Here is a 23,150-nt window from a genome sequence, read left to right as displayed (position 1 = left end):
TTTACCCTAAATTGAATAAATAAACACAATGTGTCAACCCTACATAGAATCCATGCTAAATTTCGCTGTAACGTTTCGATTTTATTAGATATTCTTTCTTTATTATTTTTTTATTTTATCAAATGTTTTTTTATCAATTTATTACATATTTGAATTAACATATAATATGATTAAAAAATTTAAAATATATTTTTAAAAAAATATCAATTGAGGATTGTACCCATCGCAGACACCAATGAAATCATCATAAAAAAGGGATAATATATTATTTAGTACTTGAGTTTAGCTTTAATATTTAATTTAATACTCATAATAAATCATTCAGTAAATGTCTCATACGTGTAAAAAAAAAATAGATGCTTAAATTAAGATAAAGAAAAAATTATGTACCAAATTAAACATTAAAGCTAAACTCAAATACTAAAGTGAACATTGAAAACAAATTAGGTACCAAATTGAACATTAAAACCAAAATTCAGATACCAAATATTATATTAACCCTTAAACAAAATTATAGATAATGTAAGCAATCGTAATTCGCCACGTGGCAGATAAGAATCCACACAACCAGCCAATTCTTTATCCTCACCCGTACTTTCCCCTGTATATATCAACTCATCTGCTAACGGCTCTCACAAAATGGCCTCCTCCACCACAGCCACCCTCTCCATCGCTGTAGCCACGGCGGCGATGAAGACGACGACCCTAAGTTCCCTTCCATTTAACCAATCAGTTTTCGGGCTGAAGTCCCAAAGAAAAGGCCGCTTTACCATGGCTTCACACAAAGTAACACTGATAACTCCGTCGGGAACCAAGCAATTCGACTGCTCGGACGGCGACTATATCCTGGACCGTGCCGAGGAAGTAGGAATGGATCTCCCGTACTCGTGCAGGGCTGGGGCTTGCTCTTCGTGTGCGGGACTGATCAAACAAGGCACCGTCGACCAATCGGACAATAGCTTCCTTGATGATGAATTGATTGATGCAGGCTTCGTCCTAACTTGTGTTGCCATCCCTAAGAGTGATGTTATCATTGAGACACACAAAGAGGAGGACCTAGTATCTTAAAAGGTGTCATAAGGATTTGTATTTTTCAAAAAAATTAAAATTTCAATTTCATTTGGTAATACTATTAGTAGTATTAATAATTTTCAAAAATAGGTTATAACTTTTATATTCTCAAATAAATGAAATGAGAGTGATAATAAATCTAACAATAAGCCCCTTTCAACAGCTCGTTTTTCAGTGATATCGAAAAAGATAGTTTCAAAACTCCATTTCCAATTGAATCCGTAAATATTAATATTTAATATTTACGAGGTTAGTATAAAAATATATTAAAGTTTGGTTGATTTTTAATTAACTAAAAGACCAAATGCACAATTAGACTCTGTTTATTATGCCCAACTAGTTAAGTTAATTATAAAAAGAACAAATCATTTTTATTCATTTTCTTCATTTCACGGTAGCAACAAGGAGAAAAAATGGGGTTTTAAGCTTCAAATCTTTTGCATTCATTTGATCGGAAACTGGACCAAATTGGAAATAATTTGGGAAAAGAAAAAATTGTTGAATAATTCTTGAAGTTTAAACTTAATTATTGGTTTTGTTAGGTAAGTTTATATGGTATGAATTTTATTTAAATTTTTATTTATCTGAATTATGCTTTTGTGTATGTTTGATAATAATTTGAATTATTTGCAATTTGGTACAAAATGTGAGATACGGACTAAATCGTAAGGAAATGATAAATTAAATATGATGAATTGCAATTTGAGATTGATTAGTTGAATTGGATTGGCATGTAAATGTTTGATTTTTTGAGATGGAGGATTAAATTGAATAGAATCGAAAATAGTGAAGTTCGATGAATTTATGAAATTGACTTTGAATTGGGATAAAATAGAATTTGCTATGTGATGAATTGATGATTGAACAATGAATTGAATTGATGAGATGCGAACTAAACAAAATGATGATTGAATAAATTATTACCCTATTAATTATTCGGGTAGAGTCAGATATAGTTGGTATCCCATAGGATAGGTCAATTATTGGTTGTTTTAACTACACGTTGATGAGTGCTAGGCACAGCTTATACTTTGATTATACCGATGAGCGTTGAACACAAAATATTTACTTCAAATTTTCTGATGAGGTTGAGTGCCAAATTTAGTGTGTTGGTTGGATTTGTGTATCCGTTTGAGTCTGAGCCAAGTTAGTATGGATATAAAATGTAAAGTTGATAATGGTATATCAACTAAATTGATATTTTACTATAATGCTTAAAAAAAGTGTAATAGCCCAATTCCAGTGGTGTCAAAAACTGTGGCTTTGAGACCACGACTTCGACAAGTGAGTTATTATTTTAATATTTATTTAATATGTATAGGGTTAATTTAAGGTAGTATAAAATTTTCATTAAGAAATTTTTAAGTTTAAATAGTTAATTAGGTAAAAAGGACTGAATTGAAAAAGGTATAAAAGTTGAGTTTTATTAATTAGGTGGACTGAAAAGCTTTAATAAGATGAATTAATGAACTTATATGGTAATTATACCATATATGTTGATGGTGGACAAATATGGACATGTTTTTAAGTTATATGTTAGTTTTTAAGTTATAATATAAGGGTAAATGAGTAAATAATAAAAAATCATGAAATAAACAAAGCAAAGCTATCGTCTTCTTTTCATTTTTCTTGTTTTCACATAAATAGCCATTGAAGGAGGGGAGAAAGCTTTGGTTTTGAGTTTCCTTCATGCATGGTATGTATTTGGGCCCCGTTTTTAGTAATTTTTATGTTTTTGAGCTTGTTTTAGCTTAAACTACTTAACCTGGGGATTAATTTGTAAAAATATTAAAGTTTGAGGGATATGTTAGGAATGAAATTGATGAATTTGTGATGTTAATTTATAGATTAGTAAATTTGATTGTCAAATGAACATGTTTTGTTAAGTGATTTTTGGTAAAATTGTGTTTAGGGATTAATTAATTAAACTAGTAAAATTCCATGGTAACATTATGAGATGATGTCTTGAATGGGCTGGTATGGGTCCTAAGAGGTTCGGTTAGCATGTATGGAGGGTAAAAATAGTATTTTTACAAGTTTTGAGCTTAAGGACTAATTCGTGAAAAAGTTAAAATAGGAGGGTAAATTCATAATTTTATGATAATGTAAATTATTGATTGAATTGAATACTTGAAGTACTTAATTGAATGAAATTATCTATTTGGTTAAAGATAAATAACAACCGAACTTAAATCAGGGAAAAACTAATGCTTTGGACTAGACTTCAACTTTGTTATTGCAACCATAGTTGTTGAGGTAAGTTCGTATGAATTATAATTTTATTAATGATAATTAGATTGGTTATTTGTTATATTATGTTAGTATAAATCAATTTGATTATACAAATATGTTGGCGTTTTGATTAATTGATGGATAAATGATCCTGTTTGAACCTTAAGAATTCTTAGGATACGAATGACATGTCATTAAGGATTTCATGTTTCGGGTGCTGGTCTTGAATGTCCTACTAATGGCTGAGGTCCTGCATTTATTATGGATTCTCCACAGCTCGTGTGAGCAGCATCGTGTAGCTAACATTCCGACCCATAGCTCGTGTAAGCAGACTCATTTCACAGCTCATGTGAGCACTATTGAAAAGGAAATGTTATGTTTATATGGAAAGGTGCACTATGCGTGAGCATTCCTGAGTATCCAATGTAATTCTAGATGGTTCAACGGGTGATTAAAGGTAAATGGCAAGGTATGTATACAAATGGATGTTTGACCCTAATCTATTGAAAAGGTAAAATTAATGAATGCAAATGATGTGAATGTAACAAAATAAGTAGTAGTTGCTCCGGCAACGAATGTAGCATCCTGCAGCTCAAACCTGACGATTGGGTCGAGTGACGGGTGTTACACTCCTAGAAAATATTTACAAGAGAGATGAAAGAATAAAGATTTGGATACTTTCCTCTTGATCTTGATGTTTAGACATCTCTCTCATGAGTCTTGAAGTGTATTTATATTAAGGAACAAGTTTGTAGACATTTATGGTTGTTGTGGATGAATTCTATCATTGGAAGCATAAGTTTTGGGCTTAAAATTTGTCCCTGCAATGTATGTCTCGAGACTTGACAAGATGTCTCAAAACAAGGCTGAAAAATAGCCTTTATATAGCCATTGGCAGGTGATATCTCAAGACATGAATAGTGTGTCTCGAGACATATTGCATAATGTCTCAAGATAGGCAGCCCCTAAAGCAGATTTTTGCTTCAAAGTTTTCATGTCTTGAGATTTGCATACCAAACCCCCTTAAAAATATTTTAAACACCTTAAAACACTTTGGTATTAGCCCAAAAAAAACATTTAGATAAATTAAAACACATTTAAAACATATTTTTGAGTATTTTACAAGTATTTGAAAATATTTGATAAAATTTTCAATCATATTTTCACCAAATAATTTAGGACATATAATACATATAAAGTTTGTCTTAAATTTTATTATACCAAAAGCTTGAGACATCAAATTTAACAATCTCCCCCCTTTTGATATAACAAAAATTTAAGAGAAATTTGCATTTTGAAAAACTCCCTTCTAACTCATTTAGTCATTTTCAAAACATAATTCCCCATTAATAAAAATATTCATTGAAAACATATTGAATTTCAGTAAGAGATATGACAATTAAGCATTAGAGAAATTCAATAAAATCCAAGATTTTATAAAGACTTTATGCATGCATTCAAGATAAAACATGGTTTGCTTATATGCATAAAGTATCTACTACTGTCAGTGATGCATGGACATTAATTCATTTGCATAAGCATATGAACGTATACATTTAAAATAGAGTGTATATGCAGATTTCATCCTTTTATCCCTTTTTGGTATATCAAAAAGCAATTGAAGCATTTGAAAAATGATACCAATTTTAAAAATATTTTGAAAATCAACGTTTAGGGAGAATAAAGATTGATTTAATAACGCAATGAGTCATAACATATTCATGCCAAGAACATTCAATTGCATTCTCACAAGTAAACAATGAACTTCAAGAAATGATGATATGGAAAAGAAGTATACTTGAAATCCATTTATAAAGAACATTTTATGCAAAAATTCTAAATATCATACAAATGAGTCCTAATCGCATAAAAGTTCACCTAAATTCATGCCTAATGAAAGATACCAGTTGTTAACAAGAAATATGAAACAATGCATGAATTGGGAATAAAAGAATTGCATGCTAAGGATAATTCAATAAAATCACAGGCAATTCCTATTTCTAGTAAACCCCCTTACTTGATGTATATCTTAATTATTTTCTCCTCTTCACTAGATACCAATTGTTATTAAACAAAATAAGACATGAAAAACATAATGACATTAACAATGTGGATATCAAAATTTCATCAAGGCTACAATGATACCAATTATGAAGAGCAAAAGAAGGAGAAACAAATATGCAAAAATATACTTCATTGAATGAATAAAAATATGTGAGCATGAAGAATTTTATTCAATAAGCATACTTAGTGTCACACATTTTCATCATGTTTAGTAAAGATAAGTCTATAAAGCATAAGATATGACAAAGATATCCATTCACTAATATAGCAATATAATCTTACAATGGATGTCAACGTGAGTGTGATGTGAGGGAGGTGATCATGACATATCAGTACACAAAAAAAAATCAAATAAAAAAACAAAATGTGAAAAAGGTATCTAAATGGTATATCAAGTTTGTAGCAAGATACTAATGTAAGGGGTTCTATTTCCTAAATCCAAATCCTAAGACTAAATTTAAGTCTAATTCTAAGTTCTAATCCTAAACTTAATTCTAATACTAATGTAAGGGGTTTGGATGGGCGTTTGGGTGCGGTGCGTTTAGCTTACTTTTTGTCTCACGCTAGAGTATCACTACAGTATCTAATCTCGCCGCCACCGCTGTTTTTACACTAACCGCAGGTAAACGCACCGCCCATCCAAACTCAATCTAAGTATTATTTTAAAACTAGTTCTAAGACTAATTCTAAGCCTATTGGATAGTTCTAATCTTAAGTCTAACCCTAAGACTTTGTAGACATCTTAAGGTAACGGGGGTAATCAAAGCTTAAGAGAAGAGTTTTAAGACTTTAATACCTTGTAAAATTGCCATCAAAGGTTCAAAACAAGATAAAAGCTTCTTCTTTTTTTTCATCTTGAACATTTTCAACAAAGTTTAGAACACTTTGGTATTAACCCCAAAAATATTTAGATAAATTAAAACACATTTAAAATATAATTTTGAGTATTTTGCAAGTATTTGACAAAAAAATTCAATCATATTTTCACAAAATTTTTTAGGACATATAATACATATAAAATTTGTCTTAAATGTTGTTATAGCAAAAGCTTGGGACATCAAAGCTAACAGAGTAACTCACTATAAATCAATTTGTACAAGACGTAATTTAAGTCTAACTCACTCATCGAGTTACGATCTCGCTCTTATACACAATTTAGATCATTCTCCCCACTAAAATTTTTCCCTTAAAAGCTTAGTTACAAATTGAACAATGAAAACAACTTACTTATAATAAATTTGCACTAAAATAAGTTTCTCGCCTAAATAAGAAAAGTGCTCTCAATCTTGTACATAAAACTAAAACAAACACTCTCCTAGATAAGCATGTGTTGGCTTGCTTAATTACAATCAATGTGTATCTTTGTCTCCTTGAATTTAGCTTAATGAAGTCTTCAACATGGATTACAATTAGTAGAGATCTTCTCAGTACAGTCTTTTATGGAAATCAAATCTCTTTGATAAAGAAAGTTCTATCACATTAAAAGTCTTCAAACAATCATCATTTGAAGTTACATTGGCTTGCTAGATGCAAGTTAAGTTGCAACTAGATTTGCATTAGACCCGTGTAATTGGTACAAACAATCTACTTTGGGATTTAACCTAATCCAAAATCAACCTAACTTATCCGATATAACATAGTATACTTTGGGATTTGAAAACAAAAAAAGGTATACTCTCCTGCCATTTTTGATATAGTGTTAAAGATATGTAACCTAAATTTTTATTAAAATAAAATACAAGTGAAATTTGTATAGAAGTATACTACCTCTATTTGAGGTTGATTAGAATAAGGTGTTTTAACCTTATTACATTACTTCTGTTTGACTTTGATTAAAATATGGTTTTACAAACCTATAAATAGACGTAGTCGTCTCTCCTCTTGTATTATTCGAATTCGACATAGTAAAATTTTTCTCCTCTGCCTCTACTTTTCTTTGTGATACATTGCCATTATCGACATTCTATTATCACATATAGTATTATTGTCATTGATCAATTTCTTTTCTTAATTTAAGATACTTAAATATCTTTATTCTTTCCGATAAAATTTTGATATTGTTGGCAAAAGTTAAAACTTTAAATACTAAGTACTCAAGTTCGAGTCTTATCATGCACAATTATCATGCGTGAGTCTCCAATAAAAGTGTACTTGAGCCTGACGTATAATGAGTAAGTAATTGATACATGTTTTAACACTCATTTCATGCTTATTCTTGGCTTGCTTTGAATAAAAACCAATGTTTTAGAAGTGTTTTCATGCATCATAATTTATGAATTTAGTGCATTTTTTTTGCATGTTTTATGAATTTTTAATATTTAAGAATAATCTCATGTTGTTTGTGCTCGTTTCATAGCTAAAAGATCCCCGAATTGTGGAACTGCACTGAAACAACAATGAAGTTCACAACGCGAAATTGATGAGCAGTCGTGACCCTGAGCCTTGAGTTGCAGTGAAGATTTGAGACAGACACGAGACTCGTTACGTTGAATTGACGCGAGCTGCAACGCAGGATGCTAACTTGTAAGAACACTAGTAAGAATTTGCCATAACAAAACTCTTATTTAAATCACAAATAGAAATGTCGACCGAATTTTAGTTTTATTGGCATGGGCAGAAGGACGTGAATTCGAGTGCGCTTCAGTATATTATTCTCCTATTTATGGATTGGGGAGGAGCTATGGATAATTTTAGACATTATGTCAAAAAGATCGGATATGATCAAATTTTATGATAAAATTATTAAAAAAATTATAGGTTAGAGCTAAACTTATATTTTCAATTATATACAACCAATTAAAGAAACCAATTTTCAAAAATACAACTGAGATTATGTTTTGGGGGATGAAAATTGTGGTCATAAATTTATTCCATTTTCAATTTCAAATTTTGGGTTTGTTTTATCCAATCATTTCTTATCAATGAACTAAAAGCCTCTGAAAACAGAAGGATAGGATGCTGTTGTTGGGTTACATTTCCTCGCTAAATTTGTGGTGCAACTTTCCTTTTATCACCGAGTTCACAAATTTGTGGTGCAACTTTCTCTCCTCCTTGTTTAAAATAAATTAAAATTAATATATTACATATAAAATAATAACATATTATTTAAAATAAAAATAATTTATATTTAAGTCGGTTGATTCGGTTATGAATTTTAATAACTGATAATCGACTAATTTAACTATTCTAGCCATTAATTGATTTAATTGACACAGTTGATTTAATCAAAATCGACAAAACCCAATGTGCCGATTAAGTTGATTAAGTCAATTTTGATTGAATTTTGCTCATCCCTACACACAGTAACAATATCACATCAATTAGGTTTTTCTATATATTAACTTAACTATCAGTTTTGGTCTTAAATATGAGTTGAGATTAGAGTAGTAAACGCGTATATAGCTATTATATAGACAATTAGAATCTAACACGTAAAAGATAATAGTTCTTTTAAATTTTACCATCATATCCAAATTCCAAAATATCTATATATTACTTGTATTTACGATTTTATTCACATATTTTCAATTAGAGAGGGATCCACTTTAAGTGATTTTACACCATTTTATATTTTTTATACGAATTTACAATTTAATCATTGAATTTATACTTGCCATACATGTAAATTTTTTAATTGGTCCGATATTTCTATTACATCGACCTAAAATATTATCTATATTAATATATATTTAATTTTTTACATAAAACAAATGGTTAAGAATTTTTAATTTATACCAAATTTGACCATGAATAATTCACATGAATAAAACATGAAATGTGATATTAGATTATTAAAATATTAATAATATAAAAATTTATAAAAAAAAATACAAATAAAATATTTTTCTGAATAATTGAGCATATCTCTCTTTTTAACATATTACCTAGAACTACCAATAGCTCCTCCCTAATCTGTAAATAGAAAGATAATATACTTCAATATAGTACTCAAATCTACTTCCTCCGACATTGACAATAATACTCGTACCAATTTAAAATTCAATCCAAAGTTTTACATCTACCGTAAAAAAAAAAGGCATCGTGGGAGGATTGTGGCGACCACGTTCACCAATGAAATAAGATGATTCGTATGTGGTGGATGATAAGAAAAAAAATAAAGATAGATAATGCAAGCCATGCAGATTAGCCACGTGGCGAACAAGCATCCACTCGATGCCACTTGATACTTCATCCTAAACCACAGCTTCCCCCGTTATCAACACCCCTTGCAAAGCTACCACTGCCATAGCCATTTTAGCCTTTGAATTGAAACCCTCAAAATTCCACTAAAAAATGGCCTCCACAGCTTCCCTCTCCACCGCCGTAGCCACCACCTCTTTCCTCCGCGGCCATCCGGCGCCGAAAACCCTAAACTCCCTTCCTTTCAACCAATCTCTTTTCGGGCTAAAACCCCAACGAAATGGCCGTCTCACCATGGCAGCATACAAGGTGACACTGTTAACACCCGAAGGACCCCAAGAATTCGTGTGCCCCGACGACGTATACATCGTTGACCAAGCTGAGGAAGAAGGCATTGATCTTCCGTTCTCGTGTAGGGCTGGGTCTTGTTCTTCGTGTGCCGGAGTGATTAAGCAAGGCTCCGTCGATCAATCCGACGGTAATTTCCTTGATGATGACCAGATTGCTGCAGGTTTTGTCCTCACTTGTGTTGCTTACCCTCAGAGTGATGTTGTTATTGAGACCCACAAGGAGGAACAGCTTACCGCTTGATTATATATGATACTATATAATATAATCATCAACTAGACCAAGATTTAATCATCTTTTTCCTGTCTGTTTGATTTATGTTTGTTCAGTTTGGTCGGAGGGATGATGTTCATGTCCCTGTTTGTGGGAGCCTTTAATGAGTTCATTTGTAATGGCATTTCATGCTTTATTTTTTAAGGCTTTTTCTTCATTTGTAGTGGTAATAAATCAACATTGTTGTTAACCCTAATATTCTTACATCTCTCTCTCCAAATGATGTTTGCTCGGTCGGACCGAAAAATTAATCCAAATGAAAATAGCTACAAACCGATTAAACGGTTGAATTAAATTTTATATATTTTCAATTTTTAAATTTTAATAACTTTTTAATTAGATAACTACAACCCATAAAATTATGATATATTTTAATTAGATAAAAATTATAAATAAATATTAATAATTTTATTTAAATATAAAAAACTTAAAATTTAACATAAATTAAAACTCAATATAAAAGAAAAAATTATAATAAATATAATAAATATTTAACTATATTTAAATAAAACAATACAAATTAAATAACCAAAGTGACGAATCACAAGGGTTTGTGTCGACTAGTGGTCCAATATTCGTACGAGGAGCAAGGTGCACCTAATGAACAATTTTCTTTTTTGCATCGATTAAAATTTTAATTCGTATTTATTGCGTTTAATTTTAATTAAAATTTTGATTCGTATTGATCGCGTTTGATTTTGATAATATGATGTATGAATAATATTAAAAATATATAAATTTTTAATTTTATGCTATTATGATAATAAATTATAATAAGCTTTCACAGCAGCATTTTGTATCAATTTGTGCATGAATATTTTATATTTGAAATTTATTTAATATTATTCCTTTAATATTTGTAAATATATTTAAATAGATATATATATTGTATACAAATTTATATATATTAAATATCATGTTATTTTTATATATTTTGTAATTTTAAACACATAAAAATTTAATTTGTATAATGTAAACATTAGAAAATGTTAAGATAAATGTATATAAAATTTTAATAAATGAAACAATATTAAATATTAAATTAAAAATAAGAATTTAAAAAAAATGAGTGGGCCTAAAATGTGTTTGAGCTAACTATACAAAAATTAGTGGATCTGTAATATTATGCCTAGACCGGATCCGGTCCATTAAAACCTCCAAAACTATTAGGCTAAGTCTATAGTAATTTTTACTAGGATTAAGGGTTTTGCAAGCATTCGATTGAATTGAGTAAAAAAATTCGAATTAATCGAATTGATGGTTTTTATTTTATCATTTTAATTTAATCTAAATTTTTTCGAATTGAATAAATTTATTCAATTTAAATTAAAAAAAAAAAGACAAACCTGACTTGTGATTCGGAGGGACAACACTTTCATCACCAAAATTATGTTTGTTCATTAGTTTCACAGATTAATTATAATGAGACAAAAAACCAATGAGAAATAGAGGTGCTCATGGGCCGGGCGGCCCGGCCCGATAGCCCGCCCGAAATATGGGAGGGTTTGGGTAAAAATATAGGCCCAAAAAATGGACTTGGGTAAAAAACGAGGCCCGTTTAGAAAATGGGCCGGGCCTCGGACACAACTTTTTTGGCCCCGGGCCCGGCCTGGCCCTGCCCGATATAATAAATATATTTAATTTTTTTAATTTTTTAATTTTAAAAATATTTTTAAAATACTTTTTTTTAATTTTAAAATATTTTTAAAATATATTTTTTAATTTTTTTATTTTAAAATATTTTTAAAATACTTTTTTAAATTTTTAAAATAAAATTTTAATATTTATTTAAAAAATGGGCCGGGCCGTGCCCGGGCTTATGATTTTTCTCGGGCCGGGCCGGGCCAGGCTTATGATTTTTTCCCCGGCCCGGCCCATGAACACATCTAATGAGAAATACAGTGAAGGGACTAATTTGATCAAGTTACCATAATAGAGAGACTTTTCAAGTAAATTCCTCCGTTAAATTTGGGAAAAAAGTCGTTTTTTATATGGCTTTCATCTAAAGGCTAAATTTAAGGTTACAATTATGTTAAAGAAGGTGGTAAGAAAATAAATATTCTTACACGGTCTAATTACACTCCCAGTTCCTGTACTTTAGGCACAATTTCGTACAGGGACTGAGAGCATAATTAAACCTTTTTAAATTAATTCAGGTTCTTTGAAACAAGTCGTATAGAGTGTCAACTTTTGTTTCTTCAGCAGTGCCTTGATTATCTTCTTCTTCATCAATGGGCAATGGCTGTGATGTAGTAATATTTATAGACTCCGATAAGTACTCCTCCACCCTCGACGAGACCGCATCTTGTGCGGCATTGGACGTCCCGAGAATGGCCGCAGCCTGTTCCGAAGACGTTATCGTTACTTGATTCAACGATTCCATGGACGAACTTCTCGATAAAGTCCGACGGTGATTTCGTCCCTTTCATCATCGATGATTGATTCGAGCGAACACACGGATCTCGCGGTGTGTGAGTGTACGGATTCACGTTTGGACTTCTGTTTCACTCTTTTACGCCAACTATGAAGTGATTCCCGTACGCTTTCGGCAACTAAGGCTTTCTTACATCGTGATCCCATCTGAAAAACATGCATATATCGAAAGTTACGATGTTGGGTATGCATACTCGTCGGGTTTGGGCAAGATAACACGAAGAAGAGAGCTATGCAATGTGATGAAAAAGTAAAGTTTTCTGAACCTGTGTGACGATTACATTCAAAGGCACCGTGCTATAGCTACACCAGAATTGAACGAGAACCCTGCATTTACGAAAATCGAAATCACATTATAGTCGAAAATGTTTATTAAAGTTTCCTATTGAATCTCTAAAACGTACCCCGAAGTCAATCGGAGGACTATCATAAGATGGTTTTTCATAAAGCACGATCTTTGCTCGAATCCCCACTAGACAAATCGAGAATACGAAAATTAGCAAACGATCTATTCATAGTCTAAACGAAAACGGGCTAGAACATAAAGCTTACCAATGACCAAAGAAAGGTGGCCATCTCAAAGGCATTCTGCATGAACAAAAAACGAGGAATAAAACCGGATATCGATACTAATCCGAATCATACACAAGACATAATATGTAAAGCATAGGGTCTTACCTGAAAAATTATGAACTGAATCAACCTGAGTAATATATCCGGTTTCCCGAACCAAAACAAATCGTCTCGTGGTTTTACTTGCGCTCCAGTGGGTGGACCGGTTTGTTCCTCGATCTCGAGTGCTAATGAGGAAACAACATGCTGAAGTTTCGTCCCGACTAACATCACAAGCTTCAAACATTTGAAATAAATTTGTAAGACATAGTCTCATTTCCATCGTTTTCTCCGAGAACAAATTTCGGGTTTGAGTCGGTAAGTACTTACAATGGCAGGGATGAAAGATAGCCAGAAGTAAATATTCAATCCTGAAGCACATAAGGCAAAGTAAAACCGAAATCACAAAGAATGGCCGTTTTTTTTTCTATTATTTGATTCAGGAAGTAAAACCGAAACATATATACAAAGAAACAAGAAGGAAGTATTGTTACCATGAATGTTCACAAAGATGCAAATTATTGCATATCCCCAAAGCGCCCAGCTGCAAACCGAAACACAATTCGATTACATTGATTTGTATCAAAATATATAACCGGCATCGAGACATAGCAAGCAAAATACGATCCAGTAGAAATCCAATTTGTATGAGCACATACCTAATACCGAGCATGCCATGAAACTCGTCTTCCATGCTTCGAACCATATACTTATGGAAATCATACGACAATGGTAGCTTGTGCTTCTGAAAAGTCAATAGGCACAAAAATGAGAATATATAGTTATAACGAGCTCGGCGAATGGTAAACTGAGAAAGTAAGCAACATAGGTAATGAAGGGAACATAAATAACCCACAGCAATGAAACCGAGACGTAGTGCGAGATAATCGGATTTCCTTATAGAGCTCTTAAACTGCCGTAGGAAGCAAAGCTGTACGCACAAACCACGAAATCAATAACTAAAAGACTGAAACGAAACGATATCGGGAAATATAAGAGATAATCTAACGAGCATGCAAACGCGATTTAAAGATGAAAACATCGAGAATGGGAATCACCATCCAAATGAGAATCCGACTCCTGCTCCATGGATGAGATGCGTGATGGAAAACAAAGGTAGTTTGTCGCCTCATCACTTTGTTTCTCTTTGCTACGCAGAAGGGAAGTCGTAATCGGAAAAAAAGTACCGATGATCAAACGAAAACTAGTTTCGAGGAACGGCCATTAGGCCTTGTTTATCATCATTTCATTACATACCTTGTAAATTCCCATCAGCTATGGAGTTGGCTTGGTTTTCCCATTTTCTCCAGCTATAAATCTGCATCGATGCAGAATGCAACATCATTAACCACTTTTCCGATACAGGGGACATCATTTCATACAATATAAGCAATAAATACACAATGCAAATCAACAAAACTAACAAAAAAGTCATCTAAATCGAGCTACACAAGACCATGGTGATGTTCAACTTTCATGCAGAATTCGATTGGATCTCAGGTTATTAGAAAGATAGAGACTGTACCGTACCTTGCTCATAGCCAGGCCAACTGCTAGACAACTATAGAGGACATGAGTGATACCAAGAACGAATAAAAACCGGTGAAGTTGCTCAAGGCCTTCAAATGACACAAACGGTTCACGACCCTGTATTCAACCGTTATCGGTAAGACAACTAATTCAATGACACTAAAACGAGGAGTGATTTTACCTCGCCACATTGATGTGATGCAAGAGTATTTAGTCCTTTCGGAGGAACGACACTCTCATTCGGGAAAGACGAAGTACTTTCAAGAAACATGTTGTATTTCATGTCATAATCCATCTCGGAGCATGTATAGAACCGGCTAGAGAAAAGAGATGAATCTACACAAATCTCCGAGATCCATCGCGCCCATTGTGCTAACAACAACGATACAAGACCGAGCAACATCAACTCTAACATGAAGAAAGAACCAAATTACTCAAAAATCATAATATGAACAATGCTTCCATGATCAACCGAAATGACCCCGACCTCGATGAACTACTTACTCACCTTCCTTAATCTTCTCCAATGAAGCAAATAAAGCTTTTCGCCTTGTTTTCTTTAACCACTATACAGAATAAGAATCAAATTCAGATAAAATAAACCAAATTACTAAAAGTCATGTTTCTGTATATGTTTCATTAAGTCAATGCACATAAAATAGAAAATGAAACAAAAGAGAAAAGAACCAAATTCACTATGGAGGCCTGTGCTAGTAGTCGGATTGCATTTTGCACCTTCTACTTAGAAATGAGTAAATTAATCCTTATATCAAATAGAAAATTGATACTTTAAGTTAAAATTTTGATCCAGTTGTATTGTTAAAAGCTGATATATGTGATAAAATAATTAAACAATGAGACGTGAATATCACGTATGCCTTGTACTAATGTACAATGGCAAAATACGACTCTGGCCTCCATGATTTCTCCAGAGCAAGAAAAGATTTAATTCTTTTAAGCTAAACAATGGAGTAGTTCAACAGTCGGCATTCAAAACCAGAGTTTCTATCATGTTTTCCACATTTTCCCAGAAACCAAACATATCATATAAATCTATAGCTACCTTTAAATGAACCAAAACAACAAAACTTTCATTTTCCCAGAGCTACTTACCTTTCCAAATCTATAAATGGAGCGTTCAACCAAAAAGCAAACAAAAACCAATACTGTAATAACAGTAGCAACAGTATAAGTGGGAGTCTCAGCTAAAGACCTTCCTTCCATCATCATCTTCCCCATGTTTTCTTCCATTGAAAAACCTTAACTTTCTCACTTCACGTTAACGCCATTGTTATAAAAAAAAAAAAGAAAGCTTTAGAGAGAAAATAAAGAACCCAGTTGGCAAAAAAAAACACGAAAGATCCAGGAAACAAGGAAATGGGGGTTTGTAGTAAAGAGATTAAACAATGGGGATTGAAGGGAAGAATTGAAACTTTTTTTTATTTGTTTAAAATGGTCATTTAGATTGAGAGAGAGAGAACATGGGAAGTGTTCATGAACAATTAGTTTAATGATTATTGATTTGTCGTTGTTTGTGAATTTGCAAACAGACCCACTTTCGTTTTGCATTGAAAATCGATTCTAATAAAAAAAATTTAATAATCTTCCTTCTTTTTTTTGATGCTTCACCAAATCCAACCTACTCACATGGGAGGATGAAAGTCTGTTTTTTTTTTTTAACTGTTCTGGGTGCTTTTTGAGCTATGAAGATCCATTATTTATATATTATATAATTGGTTGGCAAAAAATAATTGAGGTTTGGTAAAATTGTATAGAAAGTCCTTCTATTGTGTTTTTTTAACTGTTTTACTTTCTCTATTTTTTATCTTTTTTTTTTTGCTTAACTTTGTCAAATTATTGGACTAAATTAACAGAAAAGGTTGACTTTAAGATTGAAAATACACGTTTCAAAAATTAAAGGACTAAAAATGATTAAATTATAATGAAAAAGACTAAATTTGTCAAAAATATATAATATAAGGACCTTTCTTAGAATTTGACCTTGAAGATCTGGCAAAATAAATAATAAAGCTCATGCATGCATATTTCTGTAGAATCTGAGAATGGAAATTATTATTTGTTTTTTTAATAAAATAATAATTTTTGAAGGTCCTTGATTAATATAAAATTATAAATATTAATTCAGGTACAAAATTTAATTATTCTTTTTTGGGGGAGAATTACAAAGCAGACCACATGATCCAAAAAAGTTTATTAATTGATACCATAAAAGACAATTATTGAACAAAATTTAATAAGTTGTTAAAATATGACCAAATTCTACTATCAACTCTTATATTTTAGTAATTTTGTGGACTTACCCTTTTAATTATATATGTTCTTTTTGATACAATGCTTAAAATTAATTATATTTCCTGGCGTGTACCCTAACATCGCACTGACGTGGACGTGATTTCGCGAAAAATTAACCATTTCGATAAATAATTAAATAATTAACCCATTTCGATAATTTAAAAAAAAAGAATTTTTTTGATCATTTGCCCTAAAAAAAACATAAAGAGATCATATTTTTGACAATAAAATAAATACTTATAGATATTTTTATGGTCATAAAATGCTTATTTTTACAACTAAAAACAATGTCTTTGCAGAACAAAATATTACAGCTAGAGCAGCTCAGCCGACCTATGCCCTGAACCTCAAAATATTGGTTGGTGATCATTATTATTAAATTAACTCAGTTGGGTTAATTATATAAAATTTGATGAAATTATTAAAAATAATAATTTTTTTATCCACGTACCCGAATTTGACAATTGGATTTATTTTGGTCATTGAACTTGAAATGTATAAAATTTGATGATGTGGCACTTTGCGATTGTGCCACATCATCGCTTGAAATTTTTAAAAGATTATATAAAATTTTATGTGATGACATGATACAATCTTAAAATGTCACATAGTGTTTTAATAATTGGATCAATAGCTGAATTGACTAGATTGTTCTCGATTCAATCGGTTTGATCGGTTTAATTGCTAGACCAACAATAATTAAAATTTCATAGAAATTCTTTTTAAAAAATTATTAAATTGGTTCAACCTATTCAACTATTGGTTTTGTCTCAGTTTTCGATTTTTACTAGTTTCGAATAGTTTCCGATTCAATTGGTTCAACCCTTTGTTTTGATCAGTATGCTGGTCTATTCTCGGTCCAATTAGTTCAACCGATCAATCCAATTATATCTCAAAAAATTGGTCACATCATCAAATCTTAACAGAATCTAAATTTAGGGACAAAAATATATTTAGTTGTTAAGTTCACGTACCAAATTGAACAGTGGGTATCAAAGTAGATCTACAAACACGTCAAAATGTATAACCATGAAATATATCTATGATCATCATATGACCCATTCAAGACCGCATAGCGCAGTGGATTAGCGCGTCTGACTTCGGATCAGAAGGTCGTGGGTTCGACTCCCACTGTGGTCGCTACTTTTTTGGTTATTTATTTCCAGGCCCAAATCTGCTGCTTTTTTTATATATTGTTTGGACTTGGGTTTTTCTTTTAGTTTCCAACCTACGTCTTCATTAACAACATAAAACCAAAACCCTATATCTCGATTGAGTCTTAATTTGATTAGCATCAATATTGTTGCCAATGTAGGATGTCATGAGTCTGAGTGCACTGAAACACGTTATTCTCCTATTTAAGGATTAAGATGGATTATGGGTAATTCTAGACATTATATTAAAAAATAACATATATGATAAGAACATATAATGAGGTTAATGTCCATATATATTCAAAACCAACCAAACCCGATTTTCTAATGTTATTGCTTGTGACAGTGAAACTGTAGATGAAATGTTGTTTTCATATTTCCCTTTCTCTCCTCTTTATTTACACACTTTTTCCATCTATATGACAAACCAAATTTTGTACACGAATGAATAGATTGGCATTTAATGTTTGTAGGGCAAGCAAACCATATGTTGTTTTCTGTATTGAAAGTGCTTGCCTACTTGTCTCAACCATATATTACTTACTTTTGGATAACTGTAGTATTTTCTGCTCTATTGTGTTATTTGATGGATTGACTGAACTGAAAATCAATTAAAGAATCGGCTCGATTAGAGGTATAAAATCAATTGATTCATAAATCGGTTAAATCAAATTGAAAAAATCGATAATTTTGGATAAACTTTTAGATATTGATGGCTTAACCCAACTTTTAAACAAGTTTAGATGGACTGAGTATTTAATATATGAAATAGTTGAGGGGGTGTGTTGCTGGTTAGTCAAATTGAGTTCAGCTACTAAAATAAAATTCGTCAACTCGACTACTCGAAATATTTTTACTCGATTCGACTCGACTCGATCGAATGCTCACCCCTAAATTGGTAGGTATTAAATTCTTTAAACCAAGTTATGCTATTTTTCAAATTTTGATGAGACGAACATATTACTCACAAAAAAACTAGTTAATAGATTTAACGACTATCGTTTGCATTAAGACTAAAATTTTGAAATTTGAAAACTATAGTAACTAATAATGATCCAGTTGAAGAACATGCACTAAATCTACAACTTTAAGTATAATATAAGACTAATAGCAGAATTTAACCATGATATTGTTTGGTCAGGACTAAAACTTCAAAATTCAAAAAGTCTGGGGACTAAAATTGGCTAATTCAAAAAGTATAGGGACTAAAATTGATTAAATTAAAGTACATATACCAAATCTAGAACTTAGGCAAAGTACATGGTCTAATAGCTGAAATGGACCTAATATTAAACATAAATTATGGATTAAAAATAGAAAAGTAGCAAGTAGTGGGGTTGTAAAAAGTTATAGTGAGAGTCAGATCTCCTCCCTATTTTAGTATATCTTGTGGCTTGCAACTTGTTGCAGAATAAGGTTTTTAACCTTTTTTTATTTTTATTTATTTGCTTGAAATATCAATTAAAGAATGGGCTACCAAAAAATAATAAAATATTTAAATATCAATGAAAGAATAAAAAAAGCATGGGGAAAATTGCTGGTAATGGAATGGTAGGTGGACCATCAGTAAATTTTGGGGATTTACTTAAATTTTATAAAAAAAAGTAATTAGGGATTTAATAGGAATTTTTAAAATTTGGGGGTTTAATTAAAAAATTAATAGGATTGATGAGAAAATTTTAAAAAATTCTGAAGGTTTAATTAAAATTTTTAAAACTTTTGGAAGGCTTAATTCGAACTTTTAAATTTTTGAGGGGGCATAATTAATTTTTTAAAAATTTTATAAGGTATAATGGAAATTTTATGGGGAAAATTTTAAATTGCAATTTTTTTTTGTTTGTTTGAAACCTGCCAATATATTGTAATTATATTAGGCTTCGATTAAATCTAAAGATCTCTTCGATTCTTCTTAATTTTGATTTTGAGAAAATTAATTCCTCTAAAAAATCAGACCAATTTAATCCATATCTATTTCGAAAGCGAGCTACTAACGATAATTAATTGTGATGTTATTTTTTTCCATCAATTGTACATAATTTTGATTGGTACCTCAAAGTTTACGCATTCTCTTGTAAATGTTGCAGGATAAATTCGTTAAATCAGGACTAATTTGACAAAAAAAATGAAAAATGTTGCGGGTTAATTTTATTAAATCGAGATTAGATTGATAGAATATGTAATTTTTAAGGGCTAAGTTTATTATTATATCAATCAAAATTACGTACAATTCATAAGAACATTAACGTTTAGATTAATTGTCCTCACTTTTGAAATTGACAATGATTAAAATACTTTAAGTTTTTTTAAAGGAACCAATTTAGTATTTATTCAATATCGAAATTGTAACCAGGAAGGTATGTTAACTAATTTTCTTGCCATACAACGTATTATCTCATCACTATATTAAGAAGTTGACGGTTACCGTACTTAACATTTTTACATCATAGTAATTTATTAAATCAATTGGTTGAATCGGTTAAATCAATTAAATTGAAAATAGAAGATTTAACCGGTTTAATAATTGATTTTATTTTATTTTTTTAATATTGTATTTTCATTTTAAAATATAAGTTTTTTTTTCTTTTTTTTTCATTTAAAATTGCAATTTCCTTTTGATATAAATATATGTGCTTGGGATAAACTACTCCTAATGTCACTAAACTATTTGTTTGTTTACGTTTTGGTCACCCAACTTTAAAAAGTTACAAAATGGTCATTAAACTATTCGAAAGTTTACATTTAAGTCACTTGATTGTTACAATCGTTATTATATGACCTTCTTTTTTTGCACCGCCTGCACCAACCGATAACTCTCATTTCTATTCTCTATTCTCTTCTACAATTCACCTTTTTTTTTAATGAAATAGCTTTGAACAACATCAGTTTAGGAACCAAAATTCAAACAAATTTTTTCTCCAATCTCCAACACTAACTGTCAGATCAATTTGGATCCAAAGTATGTTATTTTACTCATTGATGGGCACTAATCCACTATACTGGTTATCGAATCGTTACTTGGAGCTCACCAACCAGGCTTTAACAAAAAAGCTTAACAGTCCAATAATTTGAATAAAAACAAATAGTTCAGTGACTTAAATGAAAACTTCTGACAATGATCATTTTATAACTTTTTGAAGTTGAATGACTAAAACATAAACTTACTAATAATTTAGTAACCTTACACCGAATTTACCCGAAAATTATTGTCCTTTTGTGTGCTTTTTTTTGATGTTGTTGGAGTCTGGTTGGCTTTCTTCCTTTGTGCACTTTCTTTCATCTCTCCTTTGTTTTATTTTTTGTAACACTTTTATTTTCATCACGCATTGATATATTAATAATGATTTAAAAACAAGTTGCACCGCATTGCCCATTCACTTTACGTGTAATAAACTCACTTCCCAACTCATTATTGACTAAATCCAACCATTTTCTCGAACACCCCCCTAAATAAGGTTAAAATATGCAATAGGTCCCTGTACTTTTTATAAAATTGGAATTCGATTCTTATACTTTTATTTTTAAAAATTTGGTCCCTCTACATTTCAGATTTTAAAATTCGAGTCCAATTGTTAACACTGATAGTTTTTTTGTTAAAATTGTTGACATGACCTTTTGAAATTAAAAAAAAACTCAATAGATAGCAATGTAATTAAAAAATGACGTTATAATGAAACTTGAATTTAACGAAATAATTTTAACATTGTTAATAGTTAGATTTGAGTTTTAAAATTTGAAAAGTAGGACTAAATTCCAAATTTACGAAAAGTATAGGAATTTATGACATATTTTTAAAAAAATAACAATTTTTGAGAGAACAAAATATAATTTTATCATTTTTAAAAGATTAAAAATATTTGTTTTTCATTTTTAAAATGTCAAGGTGTAATTTTTCCTTATATTAATTTATAATTCCATTATTTATGAGAAAATCGAACTGGTAATTTCATTTTAATATCCAATAAGAATGCACCATATGTCACGTTTTTATTGGTAATATTTTAAAAAAAGTAAACTAAGACGAAAATAACAATTTAAATACCATTGCGAGACAATAGAAATTTTAGAGGCTAAATTGTGACTTAAGGGTATAAAATATAATAACATATTTTCTTATACAACAAATTAATAAAATGCCATAATCGTATCCAGCAACGATTTTGGGGGTACGTAAGGACCTTGGCCTTAAAACGGTGAAATAAATATTATAAATTTGTAACTTAATGTAAAAGTAAAATTATGTTTTGCCCTAAAAATTTATAACAAAAATAAGGCCGTTTCAAAAATTATGAAATATTAGTTTAATCTATCTATAAATTATAAAATTGTAAGTTAACATGATGATAAAATTACGTTCAGACCTTTTTAAAAAGTATATAATTTAATTCTGCTCTTGAAGAAAAAGAATCTGGCTTCGTCCCCGATTATAGCAATTAAGATGAGTTAAAAAGAAATATCATAATTTATATAATCACATAATTATATAAATATTATGATCTAATTATGATTTTATCCTCTTTATTATGCTTAAATTCGATATTTTATCATTCTATTTTAGTTTGACACAATTTAACCCACTACTAAATTGATAAAATCATTAGTTATTGTCGTTGAAGTGAAAAAACGAGTATTTTTTTTATTAAACCGATAAAATTATTTACATTTTAGCTAAATGTTTAAGGTTATTTTAAAAAATACCTCATCACTTTAACGTCATCAACTAATGGTGCTATAAGCTCGGACCTACTAATAACATAGTAAAAGTAAAATGTAAAACATATGTTAACAAAAGAGAAAAAAGACTAAACTATAAATTTTAGTTTAATATAAGGACTAAAACATAATTAGACCAAAATTGTACAATTTAGAAGTATGTAAAAAACTAAAGACAAAATCATTAACAAACATTTTAAAATTAAAAGAATTTGCCAGGGCTAGTATATAATATTAGTATTTTAAAGGGGGTAAAATGTAAAATATATC

The 23,150-nt window shown here is 30.5% G+C and overlaps 3 protein-coding genes and 1 non-coding gene across 4 annotated transcripts; 3 read left to right on the top strand and 1 right to left on the bottom strand.

The window, feature by feature from the left end:
- Positions 1-348: 348 nt before the first annotated feature.
- Positions 349-1,127, top strand: LOC107908764 (ferredoxin-1). Its single transcript, XM_016836028.2, has one exon. The coding sequence runs from the start codon at positions 640-642 to the stop codon at positions 1,066-1,068; it is 429 nt and encodes a 142-aa protein (XP_016691517.1). The 5' UTR covers positions 349-639; the 3' UTR covers positions 1,069-1,127.
- An 8,188-nt stretch (positions 1,128-9,315) lies between these two features.
- On the top strand, positions 9,316-10,318 carry LOC121214855 (ferredoxin). Its single transcript, XM_041089233.1, has one exon. It carries the CDS (start codon positions 9,661-9,663, stop codon positions 10,096-10,098), a length of 438 nt encoding a protein of 145 aa, XP_040945167.1. The 5' UTR covers positions 9,316-9,660; the 3' UTR covers positions 10,099-10,318.
- A 1,772-nt stretch (positions 10,319-12,090) lies between these two features.
- On the bottom strand, positions 12,091-16,378 carry LOC107908762 (MLO-like protein 4). Its single transcript, XM_016836027.2, is given in 16 exon segments — positions 12,091-12,531; positions 12,534-12,708; positions 12,828-12,888; positions 12,966-13,033; positions 13,114-13,149; positions 13,240-13,410; positions 13,504-13,544; positions 13,668-13,717; positions 13,833-13,918; positions 14,030-14,104; positions 14,232-14,323; positions 14,431-14,491; positions 14,704-14,820; positions 14,885-15,111; positions 15,212-15,269; positions 15,817-16,378. Coding segments are annotated over 16 exon segments (1,707 nt in total). The 5' UTR covers positions 15,955-16,378; the 3' UTR covers positions 12,091-12,280.
- A 1,704-nt stretch (positions 16,379-18,082) lies between these two features.
- TRNAR-UCG (transfer RNA arginine (anticodon UCG)) lies at positions 18,083-18,156 on the top strand. Its single transcript has one exon. It is a non-coding gene; the product is annotated as a tRNA-Arg (tRNA).
- The last annotated feature ends 4,994 nt before the right edge of the window (positions 18,157-23,150 follow it).

The sequence above is a fragment of the Gossypium hirsutum genome, chromosome D02 (assembly GCF_007990345.1).
Source record: "Gossypium hirsutum isolate 1008001.06 chromosome D02, Gossypium_hirsutum_v2.1, whole genome shotgun sequence".
Lineage (NCBI taxonomy): Eukaryota > Viridiplantae > Streptophyta > Magnoliopsida > Malvales > Malvaceae > Gossypium > Gossypium hirsutum.
Note: the sequence above shows the minus strand (reverse complement) of the source record. Positions and strands in the feature narration are given on the sequence as shown.